Genomic DNA, 19,342 nt, shown 5'->3' with positions numbered 1-19,342 from the left:
GCAATTTTATAGAAAAATTAAGCGAAAATGCAAACCAGTGTAAAACGAACGGAAATTGAATTAACTAATTAACAGTTGCTTTCGCATGATATTAATACTCACGTAATATGTTTTCGATATATGTGTTTCTCGTGCATTTTTTAAAGTTACGTAATCAAACGAAAAAATTTACGATGTAATCAAAAGATTCTTCTATCGTAAAAGTCACGCTATCACAGGAACGTTACGAGCAAAAGTACATACGCCCGACCAGCTGTTCCAGAGTTGTGCTATAAATTTTTGTTATGCTCTTTTATATGCGTCTTGTGACAATATTGTGGAATTAAATATAACTGGAAACAGCTGAGGAAAAATAAAATAGTTACAACTTTAACCGTACTGTTATTGATTCGCGAGAGCACTATGTCTGTAAAATACACATTTCGACACAATTTCTGTGGTCAAAGTTGCTTATCTAAAATCGAATTAAAAAATATACCGCTTATAGAGCAGAAAAATATAATATTGATAATTGATGGAACTTTCGTAATTATCTAAAAAAAATAAGAAATATGAAAGTTTCTTAATGAAATTAATAAACTTCGGCTTTTAATGTGCAAGATTAAAAAGTTAATAAGATAAAAATAAGTAAAATAAAAAATTGAGCGCACTAAGATTCTTGTTAAAGAATCATTCATTGAAGAAAATCGAGGGACGCGCCACTTTCGAGATATCGCATGAATAACTGCATCCGGACTTTGGTAATGCTGCGGCAACGACTGAACGATTTCAGATAACTACCATTCTGTGCATTCTGTGACATCTTTTCATTCGGATATGTACTCACTATAAATGGCCTCGTAACCACGGAATGCACAGCGTGTGAGAGTCTGGCGCAGTCATCTTTCATACTTTGACTTCCGGTGAGATGAGTATGAGGTATCGCTTTGCATACCGCGCCTAGCTCTTGGATGATGGATCTGGCAGGGCTGTTTTATGATTACGTACCGACGATCTCTTGCTGCTCCTCTTCAATATGATGACAGGCACTGATTCTTATTTCGCGCGTCAATTCAGTTCTTGTCTCGGGAGATACGTGTCCGAGGTATATAATGAATAAATTTCAAAGTATATGTATATACATTGTGAAAAAAAATGCGTCGGTCTCACGTCGACCTAAGAGCATCGGAGTGAACGAAATTTTGCAACGAGACTCGTACATGAATTAGCGCATTAGTAGGACTGTTGCGTCACTAGGCGATTTGTATCCTGTATCTTGGTTAAGAGGACTAATCTCCATTTTGATGCCGCGGGTTATAAGGAGACTTAACCAGTTCTCTACCGGTTTAAGCCACATTGCGCGCATTGCGAGTTGCCGAGAGAAATCCCCAAATTTACCAACTCACTATTACAATGCATCACCAATAAACCGTATACGATAGTATCTCTCTAATGACTGCTCTAATAACTATGGGGAGAATCCACTTACTTATCCTGGCCCGCGAGTTCCCGCGGGAGCCACTGCGCAGGGCTGCAGATCTTCTCCAAAGAGTTGGCAGTATCCAGTATCTCTGGCGAACCGTCGAATATCTCGATCGCCGATTGACAGGACTGCGCACTGTAAAATCGATAATGGGGAGCATTTATACTTATCAATAGAGTTTATGATAAATCGCGTGCCATAAAAGTTCGACAAAAAGCAACATTAAAGAAACTCAACATCGATGTTTCAATTGCAAATCCTTGCGCAAAGAATTTTTTTTTTAATTAATATATTTTCAAGATAAATATATTTGCAATTTTTTAGAATCAATTTTATCGAGTTGTTAAAAAAGCAGATTTAATGCACTGATTGATATTTGCATTCAATTTTCTTTTTAATTTTGAAGAAGCTGAACATGTTGTGTTTGCTATTCCGAAATAATCTGCAAATGTAAACCGAAATGTTGGAACGCGCGCTACGTTTCTGTTGCTTTTAATCGCCTCAGAGACATAGCAAGGAAGCTGGAAAGCTGCGAAAATCCGACATCAATATCGCTATTACGCCCTCTCGTTCGTGCAACCAGCATGAAAATGAGTAAAAGAGGAAGAGAAATATACACGTGGTTGATCGGGTAGACGAAGCGATATTCTCCCCGTACTCCGAGATATTTTCTCGGTTCACCTGGCGCTCGGATTTACAATATTCCGTTTAAAATTCATACTATCTTCAATAAAGATCCGCCATTTTGCGCAGCATACCTTCAGCTTATATCAAATTTTATATTATATATATAGTAAGCGGTTTTGGAGACAGTGGCAATGTCGAAATTGTTGTCAGAGATACGAGATCGTCATCGTTATTGATTCCGAGAGTGGTGATTTCATTCCTTTCTCAAAGCGTGTTCTATCTCTTGGCGCATACGAAACACAATCTTTGTAAGACGCGGTTACGCATTTCGCATGTCGCCGGCGTCTCGCATGATAATTGAAAATACTCGGAATACGAACGTGAAATGCAAACTGTGTGTCTTTTCTCCTTTTTGCCATCCCATGTGATTTAACGCTACTTTCCGCGACGAGCCTCGGGGCGGCTTCTCCCTGGTTCCGCGTTTCCATAAGTTACGCAAGCCACCGCTAACTGTGAAATAAGGATCCCGCCGCGCAAACGTAACGGCGCGATCGAGGAATAGCTAACTTTCTCACATAGATGTTGAATAATATTTTAGATTTTCTTAAAAGATCCTGACGTTTCACTATATTCGGATTTCTATTAAGGCATCGACGTGTTATGATTTATAACTTTATAATACCTATTCAATTGATTCCTTCATTAAGGCAAAATAAAAAAATGAATAACGATTTAGAGCTATTTAAGAGATTTAAAACATCTCAAGTTAAATATTTTAACTCGTTATCCAAAATAGATATTCACTTACTCTTCTTTATCGAAAATTAATATTTTTATCTTTATACAAGCTCAAAATTTTTATCGTTCGAAAATTCTTAAATATTTTAATATTTGTTTTTTTTTATTTTGTTGTGGGAGAAAACAGTTGAGTTAGATGTAAAAGTATTGTATTTTCTCAGTTGAATTGGATGTAAAAGTATTGTATTAATCAATAGAATAAACCGACTTTTTTGAACTATTCTGATCGTCGGTATATCGTCGTGAATTTGTAAAGATTAGCAAACGCGATCGAAAACAATCAATAAATAAACGCAAAAAGTAATTCCGTACAGTGCATCGTGCTCGCCATTACGTGATGACTGTAATTTTCTCTGGTCTTTGAACGATGCGATTGGTAGAACACATCGATGTAGAAGATACACAGTTTCTCGCCCGATCCAATCACGATCGCAGCGTTTCGATGTACGGTTTCTTGGAAATTCGTAAAGGGTGAAAATAGGATTACCTGAGGTTGTAACTGGCTAAAGAGACATGTCCGGTGTCATAAGCGCGACCACGCAACACGAGTCTGCATGTCGTGGACTTTGGCTTGCCTCTGGTATCATGGTGACCTGCCCGTACCTTCTCTCCACTTACTTCGAGATCGCAGCTGCTGATCATGGCACCTTGGTCCTTACGATGATCATGTAAGTCACGGTTGTTATAACCGGACTTCATCATTTCAACTAGAAGATTAGATAATCGAGTGAACTTCAATAATAATTTTTTTTTCATATATATGATATAAAATTAAAATGGAGATAAAAATTCAAAAGATTGATTCTAAAAATTCTAAATATAATGCAAGAATCTACTTTTAATTCTTAATTATTTTCCAGAAAAATTAAAATGAAAACAAAAATTCGCAAAGACATAAAAATAAATTTTGTTTACGGAGATTACGCAGTATAAACATTTCTAATCCTAATTATTTTTTTATGTTAGCTAGATGATACGAACATTATTTTTTTTGCATTATATAAAATATATGTAACATGTATTATTATTATTTCTTACGACTTTTATTCATGCTGTCAATAGCAATCGTTGTTGGAACTTCCGTCGTCATTTCTATAAAATTCAGTGTCGCGACAAAACCGTTGTAATCGAAAGGTGATACTTCGGGACCAGTTCTGTAAAATAAGAAAAATATTTTTATAGATGTATAAAAACAAAAAAATATTTAAATTAACCAAACGTTTGCAATAGATCAATATTTCATGCTTTGATAAAAAAAAAATAATTTTTCACCTAAACTCGACGAGAAGTTCTTGACCGTCATACATCAATGCTATTCTTTCCTTGCCGCAGAGCATCTTTAGCAACGGACTCGACGTGGTCGGGCCGGAATAAACAGCGATATAATCACTGGTACAATGGCTGAAACGAAAATAGAAGTATCTTTATAATGTGATTATATATTTGGGGCTGTTTAAGGGCTTCGATACTCTCTTCATCTTCTGTCGGGATAAATACCGATATAAACGAGAGATGGAAAATAAAAATGGATAGGGCGTGAGAGGAGGAGAGACTATCGAAACGGTCGAGAATCATGTACCGATTTATCAGGGAATTCACGAGGATGAACTGGATTCGAGAGGAGGCCGTGGAAGTTTTGCCATTAAGAAAATATCCAATATTACCGGTAAGGCGAAGAGCGGCTGCGCCGAATTACCGCGATGGGATGGCGTGATTTATTTTACGAGGAAACTTCATCGCGCCTGTACGATCCTCGGCAGGGACGATCCCTCGCAGCTGGGATCACGAAAATGCGATTTTAATAATGTGGCCAATTAGGGGTCATCGTGGCTTTCCTGGAGGAGATTGGCCGTACCTTCGGATTACCGTATATAGACGAGCGGTGATTAAAAGCAGTCTCTCTTCCCCCACAATTATCGCCGATAACATTATGTCATGCTCTATTGACTAGTTCTAAAGTAAAGATTGCTTTGTTGCTTTTAATATTCTGAGATGTTATACTTAATTCATTATAAAATCAAATATTATAAAATATAGTAGAGAGACTAAAATATTATAAGATACAAATATAAGAGATAAAATTAAAATTTAAAAATGTATATGTTATTCAATAAATATTATTCAATTTTTGCATCGCGTGCAATTATGTTACATAAATTAAAAATTTTAGTAAAATGATCATTCTTTCTTTTGCCTATTTTACTATCATTTTGACATTTAATCTACATAATATTCTATTTAATATTATTTGGAAGAATATAATATCAAATAAAAAGAGATAATCATTTAAAATTCTCTAAGATATATTTGAATCTACAAATGTAAATGAATTTCGTACTGAATATTAACCAAAATATATTTTCTGGTCCATCAGCGATATTATTACAATTAAGTAGGTGCTGCGAGCATGTCAATGTTGAAATATTCGAATGGTATTCGCTAAGATTCTGAAGAAGCTGCTCTAAACACGTAACAGGTGCTTTACAAAACTTTTCTCATAATTCTAATTAATTACTTCGAAGTATGAGCACGAAGAAATTAATGGGAAAACTTTGTTGCTCATAGTTCGATTTTACCAGTTAAATTTTGTAGTTAAAATGAAATTCCACACTATTCAAATCTCGCTATTTCATCTCTCATTATTCCAGATTATGTTAACTTATCCCAATGCGCATTAACGAGCAACATGGATTGTGATGAATTAATTACAACATATTATACGTTGTATTAGCACTTAAGTTTAATCAGGGTTTAATCTAATGATCCTTACATTATGTGTCTCTGTGCATAATCATTTATAGACTTTTTAAGTTTTTTCAAATTTATTTTATCAAATATATTTTAATTGATTCATTTTTTTTTAATTTTTTTCTGTCTTTATTCTATTCTACAATACATATGCTGTTTCCCGCGGCGGTATTAAAACTGAAAATTTTTCGTTTTTCTCGTTTTTCTCTTTTTTTTTTTAACGCTTTTTCACACGAGCTCATCACTTTCGATAAATTAGATCCTACCCCTTGAATGGCGCGAACAATGAACAGACCGTAATTATTTCCATTAAGATAGAAGGAAAGGGAAGGAAAGAAGGAAAAGGGGAACTGTCGGTCGGGAACGGATCGTTGCCGCGGAAATAGTTCTGTACGTCATTTTCCGCCCGAGCAGTTTGAACACTAGAAAATCGGATTCCTCCAGCCTCATTTCGCGCGAGGCTCGTGTCGCCCCTAACCATCGTGGAGCAGAAAAGAAGAAGCGAATAGGCTTCCATCCACAGCGGAACTATTGTGTGTGCATGTGTGTGCGTGCGTGTGTGTCATGTTCCGACACGTTACAAAATGTCCCTGAGATAAAGCGCGTTTTAACGCAAATCCACTGGAGTAAATTAAAAATTTCCCACTCTGCGTTGATCTCCTTTCCGCGAAACTCGCATGGGCACTTCGTATCACATCCGGCGCGAACACCAGATAAACGAAGCGAGTTTGCATTATGCAAACCAGATTTTCCAGTCGCGCAAATATTCTTGTTTGCGAACTCAGTCCTCCTCGCATATCTCGCGCGTCCAGTGTTACAATCGCTAAATAATTTTTTAGGCCATCGATGCCCATGACTATTCAAAACGGATACACGCAAAATCCGAGGGAAACGAGAAATGAAAAAAAAAAAAAACAGTACGCACACAACGCGTCAGTGATTACATTGTCGCGAAACTTCATCGTTCCGAAATATCGTTTCTGTGCGCAATTATTCGAGGGCGCGCAAAGTTTTGCAATATTGAAATCGAATGAATATCTGCCAACTCTCAAAAATGTGTAATCCTGAATTTTCATCTTTCTTTTTTTTTTCATTTCAATTCGTATAAATATTCTCTCATATTCACTCATATGTTTTCGGGATATTTCACCATCCTTCATTTCGATATTGTGAGTTTTCGGAATTTCGCGCACCCTTCAATATTTCGGAAAAATGGCATTTTTTTAACATTATCCCACATTTTTCTCCCGGGAGAATCTCGAGAGCATTACGATTTTTTGAGATTTCAACGTACGTTTTTAGTCACGATTTATACAAAAAAGGTATTTCGGTCAAAGATTTAAATGGAAGGAACGGAGGGAAGTTTTTCAGGGGCATAAAGTTTCCACGAAATATTTTATCCTCATTAACGACGCCTTTGGAAACATAATAGCGGTTTACTGAAAACCGCTTCCGCTCGCCTTGGCCTTCTCAGCGCCACTGATTATAAAGTGATTAAGGGACAAAATCCGAGTGTAGGAGATAGTGAGATGTTCATGTAGCCGCCGGCAAAAAGGCTCTATGGCGATTAGGTTGATTTTATTAATTAAACGTAGCCGCAGTCACGAACATGTAAAGAACGCTATCGTCGATAATACTATCCTTTTGCGCATCAATTAGAACTATCGTTAGTATAAAGGACCGCAATACTTGTAACCTTATATTCAGCTCTGCTTCCTGTTAATGAGCGCAACATAATGTGGTCTCTAATTATGAACAACATTAGAGATACATAAAATCTGATGGAGAAATTCATATGATTTTTTATTATCTCACGCAATAATAGGAATATATATATATAAAAGAATGTTTCCTAATTATGTTCTTAATTATACACATATAATACATCACATCAAAGATATTGCACACTTTTTTATTTCAAGTTTTCCGAAAAATTGATTCTTCGATTTTCTTTGAAATATAAATACATTTCGCATAAAAAATTTAGACAGCACAAAAAGGCTAATAGATATTTCAAAGATGTCTAAAGCTGATACGATATTTTTATCGGTTTTTTTTAGACATATGTGCTGTCTGGAAAAAATCATTATTATACGAAACATGTACAAGCATATCCGTGACCTGATGGCAAGTTTATTGTCGAGGGATCGGAAAATGCTTTTGAGGGAATAGCTTTGCGGTTCATTATACAATCCGGATCGCCCTTTCGATGGGGGATGACGACGACCGAGCGAAAAACCCCGGCAATCGCAGGACCCGTTTCTTGCAGCTTGCTCTGACGTCTTGGTTTTATTCATTCCACGAGCTTGCTCTCCACAATCTATTCGCCTCGAGTTCTTTCTTCGCGCGAAATCTAAGGTGCGCAGACAGATTCAGGGTATATGTTAATCTGCTTGAGATTACATCGTCGAAAAGGCGCCGGACCGTAATTCCACTTCCGCAGGAAGAAAGTGCGACAGGTCTGAAAAGAGCGATCTTTATGCGGGGGTTCTCGTCTCGCTGTCGTGACGATTCTTCAGCGACTTTCCGCCATATTGAATTGCGACGAGAGAAAAGTGGATCTGGTTTCGTCCACCGAAGAACCGTGATATATCCACGATTCGCAATTCTATCTTCCGCGGGATAATTAAGGCGCCGTAACGGCATGAATAAATTACTATGACGTTACAGAAGGCAGGTGCGCGCGAAGTTAAATGTCAAAAAGGCCGTTGTTGCATCGTTAATCATCGTGCATGGAGGAAAATGTAGTACAAAGATTAGCACGCCGGTTTAATTAAGATTCGCAGTGGGCGATTTATTGCGACATATGTATTATTTAGAAGAGATGCGATCTTATCATTTTGAAAAAAAAATCTCTTTCAATATTTATTTTATTATTATCCGTATTTCACATTAAGTATTTATAACTGTTTCTTATTATACAAAAAATATATTTTTACGCTTTCTATGATAATGAAGTTAGCATGTGCAGCTTTTATCTGCATTGTTTGTAAAAAAACAAGAACGGCTAATATTTGGCTGTTATATTTTGAAGACAGCATCGGCGAAATGATTGCGCAGGGAGTTGTAACAAATGCAATTACGGTAATAATCTCGCGGAAGGCAATAACCGTACACAGTTGCATTAGATGTGGCGGTACACGGGTAAATGCCACGTTTATATTACGCAATCAAAGCGGTGCCAGCAGATATCGTATGTAACTGTGTGTAACTAATGCAGTACTATATAGGCTATGCGATATTAATGTACCGCCAGATCCAATTTACTACTATTAATGCAGCATAGATACGTCACCATTTCGTAGTTATCTTGGGGGCATAATGAAATCAAGTATTCGACTTACTTCATCTAGTGTCACCGGTTAATTAGGGTAAAATATGATCGTAAATTTATTAACTAGATTCGACTAGACACGATTGTGCATCGTCATTCTGTAGCATAAACATGTCATACATTGCTTATCACGATCATACTTTCTTGAAAATGGCGGATAACTGTGTATGCATGTTCTCTTCCACTATATGTCATTCACAGGACAATATGACTCGATAATTAAATATATTTATTGTATGTAATTATCTACAACTTTCTGAAAAATAGTGCTTGACATTTATATAATTTATAGAATTTAATTAATGACGTAATCTTTATATAAAATGATATAAAAAATCGATAAATAAATTACGAGAAAGAGAAGGTATTAAGACAGACTCTCATAAATGTCATCTTTGCATCTCTTCAGTTGATTTATGAAATCATTGACAAACTTATTTGCTATATTGCTCAATGAATAAAAAACGCAAAAATAATGTAAAATATATCAAACATAAAATATATATCTGAAAAATAAAGGACTACAAATACATCGATGAGCACTTTCAGCGTGATTGATAGAAAAAGAAATATTCGTTCCAGTAGATCAATCGATAATCACATGTTTCCAAATTCTTGTTACATGCTTCATTTTATCAACTTTTCACTCTTGTCTATCGCAATCCCAATGGAATGTAATGAAAGAAATTGGTTATACCGTAATAATCTCCTTTCTCCGCGTAATCAGCGATAAAAGAAAAGTAAAAAAAGAACAATTGCTGTGTATCCCGGAAAATAGGTGTCTGCTTATTAGTATTATTCCTCTTGTTTTATCTCTTTCTTCTTTTTACCATTTGTTCCAATTTCAAATCGATGTTGCGGAAAAATAAACAGAAAGACAAACATGATCCATTTTATTTACTTCGATGTATATATACATACATACGTATATATAGCTCAGTTATGCGATAAGTAAATTTGATTTTTCTGATTGGTGATAAAAATGTAATACATAAAATATATGTTCAAAATAAATATACCAAGTTTCAGAGAAAAAGAAAAAACGTAGAGATTTGTACGTATAAATGACACACGTGGGATTCAATTTTCCGCGTTTCAAATAATAAAACACCGTAGCGTGGATAAAGCGCATTACTTTTGTCAAACTAAGAAGCAACGTTCATTGTTCTAAGGATTTCTAAGCCACGAGGCATGGTTATGACTAGCTTGGCATTTAATCCTGTCGTCGTTGTCCCCGGCTCCGTCACGGTGGTGAAATAGAGCCGGCGCCTCGTTGTATATTCACCCCTGATTGCGAGCGGTGGTCTTCGTCCACGCCACCATTCATCCTAGGTGCAAATGCATTGTTATATGAGACCGTTTCTGCGAAATCATGAAACGATAGCTTGGCACCGGCTGGGAGCAACGATGGTGCCAGAAAACGCTCTTTACACGTAAACGTGCTTTATCTTTGTTCCTTGAAAATTTGAGAAATTTTGCAAACGTGAAAAACAATTTATCTTTCACTGATTAGTTATTTAAATTAATTTCTTATTAATGAGAAATATTTTCAATTAATTTTCTTTTTATTTCCCTTTTTGTTCTCGCAAAAAATATATAAAATATAAAACAATTAAAACAAAGTGTGTATATATACATATATATATATATATATATATATATATATATATATATATGATTTACATTAATATATATTAATATATATTTACGTACATGAATATATTACTTTTTATATTACATTTGCAATCTGATCTTATTAAATATTTAGTAAGAGAGAAAAAGAGAAATAACTATTTTATTCATTAATAGTTATTATATATAAACAGTTTACATAAAGTAATATTTAAGAAGATTAAGAATCGAAAAATATCGAGTATTATTACAGTTTCTTTTCAAATAAAATAATTCAATACTGTAGGTTGTCTTATCATAGAATGAGAGACTAAATAAATTGAGATAAATTAAATCGTTCACTTCCAAGATCTCCCCTGTTTTTTTACTCCTCTCTATTTTAGTAGTCCCTCATTAAATATTAGGAAGAAAAATATTTATGGAAGCGTCTCAAGGCAATGCAGCTTCTTTGCGTCGCCGGGTTGCCACTGCTGTAGTGTAAAATCTTATTTCTGTCCCGGAAAACTTAAAGGCTTCCTCAATTCAATTAATTAAGCTTCTTACCATTCCAATTAGAATATTCTTAGCTTCCTACGAATTGCCATTGGAGTCCTTCTTTCTTTCTCTTCAACGCTCTTTGACCAAGCCAAATGATTAAAAGATTTTTCTTCATTCTCATAATGAGTTCATCATTTTAAATTAAATAATTTTAGCCTTCACGTTTTTTACATTTGTAGTGTAAATAATCGCGATAACATATTCTAGAGAAAAAAACTTAAACTTACGTATAAGATTATTATGCATCATCATTTAAACTTATACATAAGATTACAAACTATGTGAAATATATATCCTTACATTATAAAGCGATTTCGGTTTTTGTGTAGATTATTCTATATGCTATACCTATTTTATAGCTATACTTAGAAATTGAATTGATGTACATAACGCTATAATATTCAATTTATTACTATACTCGCGCGAAGTAACCTCATGGAATAGGTGTATGCATTTTTTGTTATCTGCAAAGATAAAATATAATAGCTGCACTCGCGAACGTCAAAGAGCTTCTTACAATCTTCATACTCTATATATTTCATATAAACTGATATATTCCCGTTATCCAGAGATATATAGAATGTTCTCAAAAACATGAGATCAAGGGTTTCTTCCATGCGCAACACAATATCAAAATTCAGAGATATTTTTTATTATATTAATAATAATAAAACGATACGTGATATTGATGATAGCAATAATAATAAATAAAAATTATTTAAAAAATAACTGATTATATTTTTAGATATATTTTAAAAAAGAAAGAGTTTGGGCTTTTTCATATTTTTGTTATTATTGTACATTTTGAAAATCTAATTAATAATTATATATATATATATATATATATATATATATATATATATAATTATGCAATTTAGTAAAGGCTCGAGCTACGTAATTGTTCCTGGAAACAATTCAGTATTCCTAGAGGATTCGCTGAGGGTAGCCATTGGCACTGTGGCCTGCGGATTTACCTTGAAATGTTGTTTCCGAGGTTCTAGGGGTAACAGGCGAGGCATGAAACGGAGACGTGGTTGATGTCGGGTCGAGGAACTGCCACAGAGATAGAGGTATGCTTTATCTCAGAGCTTTACACTCTATTACGTTTATTAAAAGCGCCTGCGGAAGGCGTCTTCATGCTCAAGACGTTGAAGTAAAAGTAAAAATGCCTGAGAGCGTCTGTTTTACGCAGTCTTTTTTCTAAAAATTGCTTTTGAACTATCAAAAAGATAATATTATATGTCAGATTTATTTAATTCGACATTAACGTTAAAGCATTATTTTGTTGTAATATTGTGTTTATTTTTACGCGAACAAAATTTAAAATTTTTTAATTACTTATATATTTACAGAAATCGTTATTATAGAGAGTAGAAATTATTATCAAAGAGAGAAGGAATTATTACATATAATTATTAGTAAATTATAAAAAATTTCTAGGCTAAGAAAATATATGTTAAGAGAATATATTAATATAAAAAAAATCGTTTAAATCATCATAATTAAGATCCGTCACTTGCTTTTACCTGCTTGTAAGTTACAAATAATAATTATCACGACACAATGATTTTTCGTTCTACAATCCTCGATGAATTACTTCTTAATGGAGTTCAAGTCGGAACCCTTTGTTTCTTTCTTTGCATTTACTATGCTTTCGAAATAGGAATATTGTAAACATTGAGAATGCTCTTTTGTATACAGAATGTTTATTGAAATGTTGTGCATCGCGAGAAATTTTCTCGTTAAACTAGTGCGAAATAATATTCGCTAGATATTCCGAGACATCGTGTTCCGCTTTCGAGTTACTAGCGGCATTCGCCGAACACCTTAACGAAAATCTCTCGCGAACTTTCATATAGTTCGAAGAGAGAAATTTATTTGATTATTGTTTCGTTGCCTCGGTTAAAATCGTCGTCTTTCACGCCCGACATATTCAATGATTCGCTCCGCGAGTTCGATCGCACTTGCAGGCGACGAAGCGAATGTTAAGCGGATGTATATAGCATCCCTTCACCATTTCTCTCTCTCCCTCTCTCTCTCTCTCTCTCTCTCTCTCTCTCTCTCTCTCTCTCTCTTGCTCTCATTTACACAGTTCGGTAATTAAATTTAACAATTCGACGATCGCCAGAAACTCGAGCTGCGCCGTGGACCATTGTGAGCGAAGTTCCTTACGACGTCGCCGTCCCAGGAAGTTTCGTTCGTGGTCGGGCATTATATGCGCTTGTCACAACATTTCATTAAAAAGTTTCTGCCGCGGATAAGACGCCCCGAACCAGCTTCGCCTTGTAAGGTGTGGTCGCGACATTCGCGATGAAAGAATTTTTTCGCGCACTATTTTACGGCTATCATCTTTTCTTCGTGATATTCCCGGTGGCTCTTGTTCCTGTGACACACATTCTTTGGGTAATGAATTGTCCAACTATTACTTTTGTGTTCCAACTTTTGGAAATCAATCAACTCTTATCTATATTATGTGTGCTTTTAATGAATATCTCAAGTTATATAATAGAATACATGGTTCTCTTATAATTTCCCTTTTAAATAATCATTAAAATCATTCCATTAAAAGCAAGCATTCTTTTCTCTTTTTCTCTTTACTTTTAGTGCCAGAAAATCGTTTAAACTACAGAAAATATTAATTAGATAATAAAAAGATCAATTAAAATTTGATTATATCCATCTGAAATTTTTGAAGTTTGTATAAGATCAGAATCAGAACTTTAAATAGTTTTGATTGATGACATTCTTGATTATTTGAGATTTCGAAATTTGACATGGAGAATCTGGGAAACCAAGAAGCAAACTCAACTCTCATTTAGATCGTTTACGAAATTACGTTGTCATGACCTGGTTTCGTTTCTCAGTCTTAAGCTGTAGCAAGCAGCACAAGAACTCTAGCGGAAAAATAATCGTTAGAGATAGCGCCTGGTCGTCGTAAAGTCGGTCAGATTGGAATCAAAGTAACTCTCGGAAAGTTTTCGGTCGGACGACGGGCTCGCTTGGTGACCGTATTCCAGGTTTTCGCCTCATCTGCATCGATATTGATTCGTTTATCGCACGCGGATTTAAATTTATAAACATGACCCCGAGAGAGAGAGAAAAAAAAGGAAAAGAAGACAATCACAGCGGCAAGTTTTACTCAAATATTCCACTGCAAACATATGAAGAAAATAGATGAATAAAAATTAGCGTATAAATAAAAATAAAGCAACGAAAATACTCGTATCTAATAGCGAATTCGGTCATTCGTACTACATCGCTAATGTAAATTAAATATTGTTACACATAAAGTAAATGCTATAACAATGTATAAACATATAATAGTATAATATAATACAATGTATAAACATATATAGTTTAATAATAAAGTATATATGAAATAATAATATATGTTTTGCTAAAAAAATGACACAATATCATGTCATGATTGAATTTTAAATATTTACTAAAATGTTTAAATTATTCTTTTTCATTTAGGCAACTTTATACATAGCAACCTTTAATATGGCCACTAGAATATGACGATACTAGATACGAATGACCGAATTCCATAAGAAATTCATGAAAATGTTCGATATTTAATATATTTAAAATTTAACACTTATAATTAAATTTAATATTTGAGAGACTGTTAATAATTTAATGTAATAATAAATATCTAAAAAAAACGTCAATATATCGATAAAAAAGAATATTGATTTTTTTCTTATTTAGATATAAAATTACTGCATACATTTTTTTCTCTATCCCATTTTAGGCTTAATTTTGAGAAAACTAACGCTAAAGAGTTATGAAATCAGAAAATATAGAATTCCTTCGACATTTTCGTTTTACATAAAAATTTGTTTCCGGAGAAAATCGCAATACTCCTATTTTATCGTGTCTGTTTCCTCTCATGTTCTCTTTCTCATACGCATACATACAGATTGAAAGATAGTCCTTGATTGCCAATCTTGGAATTTACGGCGCCGACGGCGGTTACGATGGTGAACGGACTTCCGCGTCGGCGATCCGCATCTCTCACGCAGCGCGTGCAACATCTCAATTTCTCGAGGAAGACAGAAAGAGAAAAAGAAAGGAAGGATTGCCGTGTCACCGAAGTCAATTTCGACCGATCGAACATAGCTGTTTCAAACGCGGCAGACTTCAGGACACAATATCCTGCCACGAGTCATGTCGCTCCTCCGAAGTGCGACTTTTCTTTCGGCTTCTTGTCGTGTTTCTTTTTGCCTCTTTTTATCTTTCTCTCTTTCCATCTCTCGTCGTTTCAAGACATCGTACCTCCTGCGCATTGGATAAAATTTAGAAAATTCGAGGCACAATCCCATACCTCCTCATCTCCACGATGCTTCTCGAAGGGAAGAGTAGAGAAAGGATCTTATAGCAGCTCGACTGAGATCGTCTAGTACCTCGCTCCTGCGAGAAACTTCGATATAAGGAGACGAATAAATTCCTGACAGTCCGCGTTCTTCGCGAGACAATTTTATTTCTCGCGACGGTCATCCGACTGTTCGCTCGCAGGACCAGTGGCGAAATAAACGCGACAACATTCTTCTCTGCACGAGAGATAAGTCTCTAACATCGCTCCGTATTTGCCACGGCAAAATGACAAATAATCCACTAAGACGTTCCGCAATGAGGAAATTAAGTTTGCAATATTGCTATGCGACTAGTAATAAATATGAATACTTTGGTGTGTTGCTAATAATTATTATGAAAACGAAAAGATGATTATACATCATTAACTGTGAATTATTTTAGCCGCACAATAATTATTCCGATAAATGTGAACACCTAAATATAAGTACATTGAAAAAATTGTGCGATAATTTTTCAATTTCCAATTTCAATTTCATCAGAAGGTTTCGAGACACGAAATGAATAACATGAAATTATCGCTCGAGTCTAATAAATTTCCGACAGTTTGCACTTTCTCCATGTGACGTTCCATTTCCCGCGACGGTCATCCTGTCTTCCGTCTATGGGACAACAAGGAGATAAACGCGAGACCTTTCCCGGGTGTAGACAATGCGTCTTGAGAGCAATTCGATATTTCGTTCGCTGGACGTCTAGAATCGGTTGGAGATCACCCGATTCTCTCAGTCCCCGCGGATTGGGAATAATGCAATGTTCTCGGACGTGACATGTACGGAAATCACTTTTATTTGGGAAAAACTGCTCGATACGTTATCTGTCATTCCTCACATTTCTCGCCCAAACGGCATAAATTTTCGTCAAATATTAGAGGATATTTTGTTCGTGAAATAGCGATGACAAACAAGTGTTGGATATTTTGACATATATTTTAATTGACAGCATTATATATATATAAAATATATATTTCAATGCTTGGTTATTTCTAATATAATTACACAATAAAGCGAATATCGATACGCGTCTCTGGCGGCAAATAATGAATTTAATATTTACTTTTAAAACTGTCGGCTGTCGATTTACGCCAGCCAAACTTGATCCGTGTTTTCATTTAATCTCGTGCACAGGAAGCTTCTTTCACAAATATTTGACCGCTGCAATAATGCCCATGTTTGTTGCAGTTGGAATTTTTCATTCGTTTATCTCTCTGTTAAAATATCTCAAGCCCTTTTACTGATATTCTTTGCGATCAAATTGAAATAAAACTCAGCATGTATTGAGAAAAATTTGAATTTTATAAAAATAGAATAATTATTATTTTCATCGATTCATGTAAAATAAATTAAATAATAAAGGCACTGAAAGAGAAGCGAGATTAATCACGCGATTATTTTGCATTTTTAAACGATGAAATAAAATGCCAAACAAGAGGTAACACTTATAGAGCTGTATTTTGCATATAAAAACAAATTTATTGAATAAATAACAAAAAATCAAGAGACTGACACTGTATCCATTGAACGCGTCAGGCGATTCGGAAGTTGTACTCACAAATAGATTATTACACACACACGCACACACACAGTGACATCTTTCTTATTGGCAAAAGGATAGGAACGAAGAATGACGACAATGATTTGAAACACACTTCAACAATAGTAATAACAGAACTTTTGTGACACCCTGGAAGACACTTAAGATAGTCGGCATATTCAATATTTCTCTACAAATGCGATGATGGTTTTTACGAGGGAGGAAAGCGGATGTATTCGTTATGATTTTACTCATAGTAAAGTTTTATTGCAACTGTGGCGATTATTTTATACGATATTACTGCAGTATCGAGACGTTTTTTGCAACGAGACCTCAATGTGGCAGACATTACATTACGTTTGAGCCTACGTTTTGCGAACTATTATTGATTTCGACATTAAATTCGCTTAATTTAACTCTCGAGTTGGAGGGAAAAAACTACGTGTAAAAAGAAAAAAACTTATCCTTATGATGATTTTTTAATTCCATATGGCTTAAGCAGTATCAATATGATGATATTTTTCTGTTCATCCAGATCATGCGACTTTTATACGAAATCCCTTTTGTTGTTCGCAATCGTAATCTCTCCAACGGGAATAGCGTTCCTTTCGACGACAAATCAATGATGAGATCCCCCTCGCGTTTTGCCGTTGCAAGAGACTGTTCGTGGTCTTTTTCGCATCTGTCGTTATTTCCAATATCTCAGGGTAACGTAAGGCTCGGTTATTCCGCCGTCGGTTTTCCCAATTCCGGGAATTTCTCCCGTGAAATAAAGCGAGCGAAATGGGAAAGAGAAAATCACGCGGTGAAGCTATACGATTCGTCGGCTCATGTAACTTGCGAGTTGGGCGAGAAAACGAATGTGGTGACGGATAGGATCGATCGTGCCGCAATAGACGACTGTGTTCAGGACTTGCATTTCGAAGGAGAGCATTATGCGACTCTCTACGGTCAACGACAGAGGACGGGAAATGCCCGATGAACACTTGACCTCCCCAGATGGCGAAGGTAGAAAATGGCGTGTCGGATCGCTTCAAAAATTGGCGAAAAAGATGGAAAAAGGTAAAATCGCGGAAGAATTACGATAATGGATGAGTGGAAGAATTCATCCTTATAATGATAAGGATAATATTGTGCTGCACGCGCAATTTTTAATTTTATGAAATATTTTGCGAGAAAATCTCTCATATCTTCATTAAAATTATAATATAATTAATTAATATATATATATAATTAATTATAATTAATTATAATTCAACAGAAATATATACATATACATTTTAATAATTAAACTTTCTTTTGGATTCTCTGAAATATGAGTTATGGAATAAAATTATTGTAATCATGGAAATGGCATTAAAATGAAAAGATATGAGAAGGAGCGAGAGAGGGAAAACTATGTAGGACACGTTCCAAGCGCCGTAATTGGGAGATCGAAAAATGTAATAAATCGTGTCTCGAGAAATAAGAAATGCGCGATATATATGTACTCGACCTCATCCAAGGAGAAATCTTATAATAGTGTGGCGGTTAGTTTCAAGAGATAACAAATGAGATACGCGAAGACGGGCGAACATAAATAACGAAATGATGACCTCATTAAGAAATAACTCGCATTCACGTTAGTTAACCGGTTTATTAACACAACAAAACTAATGTCTCTCTATATATAACAATAATTAGTTTTACGTTAATACAACAGGATCAGATTTCGCTGGATGATAAAACGGATATGCAAGAGAAACACTATATAAAATAAACTAAATATATAATTCATTAGCATAACAGCAAAAAAATTTCAATCCAATTCGTGTCACTTATTCGTTTAATATGAGTAACGTTATTTTATCGGATTCTTGAATCTGAGTGTATGACTGAGAAAATATCAGCAATATTTCCATAAAGTGATAGAGAAGACATACTAAAAAGAGAAATGATAGTTGGCACCATTATAATTATAAATCCATAATTATAAAATCATTATAATTATAAATATAAGCCAATGTAATATCTTATCGACAATTCAACATTTTCGTGTCACAGACTAATTTCTTAAAGAAGTTATAGAGCTGAGTTTAAGTTTTGAAGAAACTTTATGAAAATCGAAAATATTTGAAAAATTATTAATACGCTGTCATTTTTTGTTATTCTTGTCAAATTAACTGGCATAATGTAGACTTCTACGCTTTCGATGCGATTTCGTATTGCGACTTTATATGAGATTTTCTGTAAATCATTTGCGAATTATTCTGTAGAATACTCTTGCTGCTGAGTTCTTACTATATATTACCTTCCAC

The 19,342-nt window shown here is 34.8% G+C and overlaps 1 protein-coding gene across 2 annotated transcripts in view; it reads right to left on the bottom strand.

Moving 5' to 3' along the window:
* LOC105255624 overlaps positions 1–19,342 on the bottom strand; it is a 202,342-nt gene that overhangs the window by 15,901 nt on the left and 167,099 nt on the right. For both annotated transcript variants that reach the window (XM_020028903.2, XM_011265040.3), the window contains 4 exons: positions 4,160–4,288; positions 3,926–4,041; positions 3,375–3,594; positions 1,469–1,597 (listed from right to left, as the gene is read on the bottom strand). In XM_020028903.2, the coding sequence (XP_019884462.1) occupies positions 1,469–1,597; positions 3,375–3,594; positions 3,926–4,041; positions 4,160–4,288 (594 nt within the window). The remainder of the gene's footprint in view (positions 1–1,468; positions 1,598–3,374; positions 3,595–3,925; positions 4,042–4,159; positions 4,289–19,342) is intronic.

This window comes from Camponotus floridanus, unplaced genomic scaffold (genome assembly GCF_003227725.1).
Source record: "Camponotus floridanus strain SB8 unplaced genomic scaffold, Cflo_v7.5 scaffold9, whole genome shotgun sequence".
In the NCBI taxonomy this organism is placed as follows: Eukaryota; Metazoa; Arthropoda; class Insecta; order Hymenoptera; family Formicidae; genus Camponotus; species Camponotus floridanus.
The sequence above is the reverse complement of the archived record's forward strand: the minus strand, read 5'-3'. Positions and strand labels throughout refer to the sequence as shown.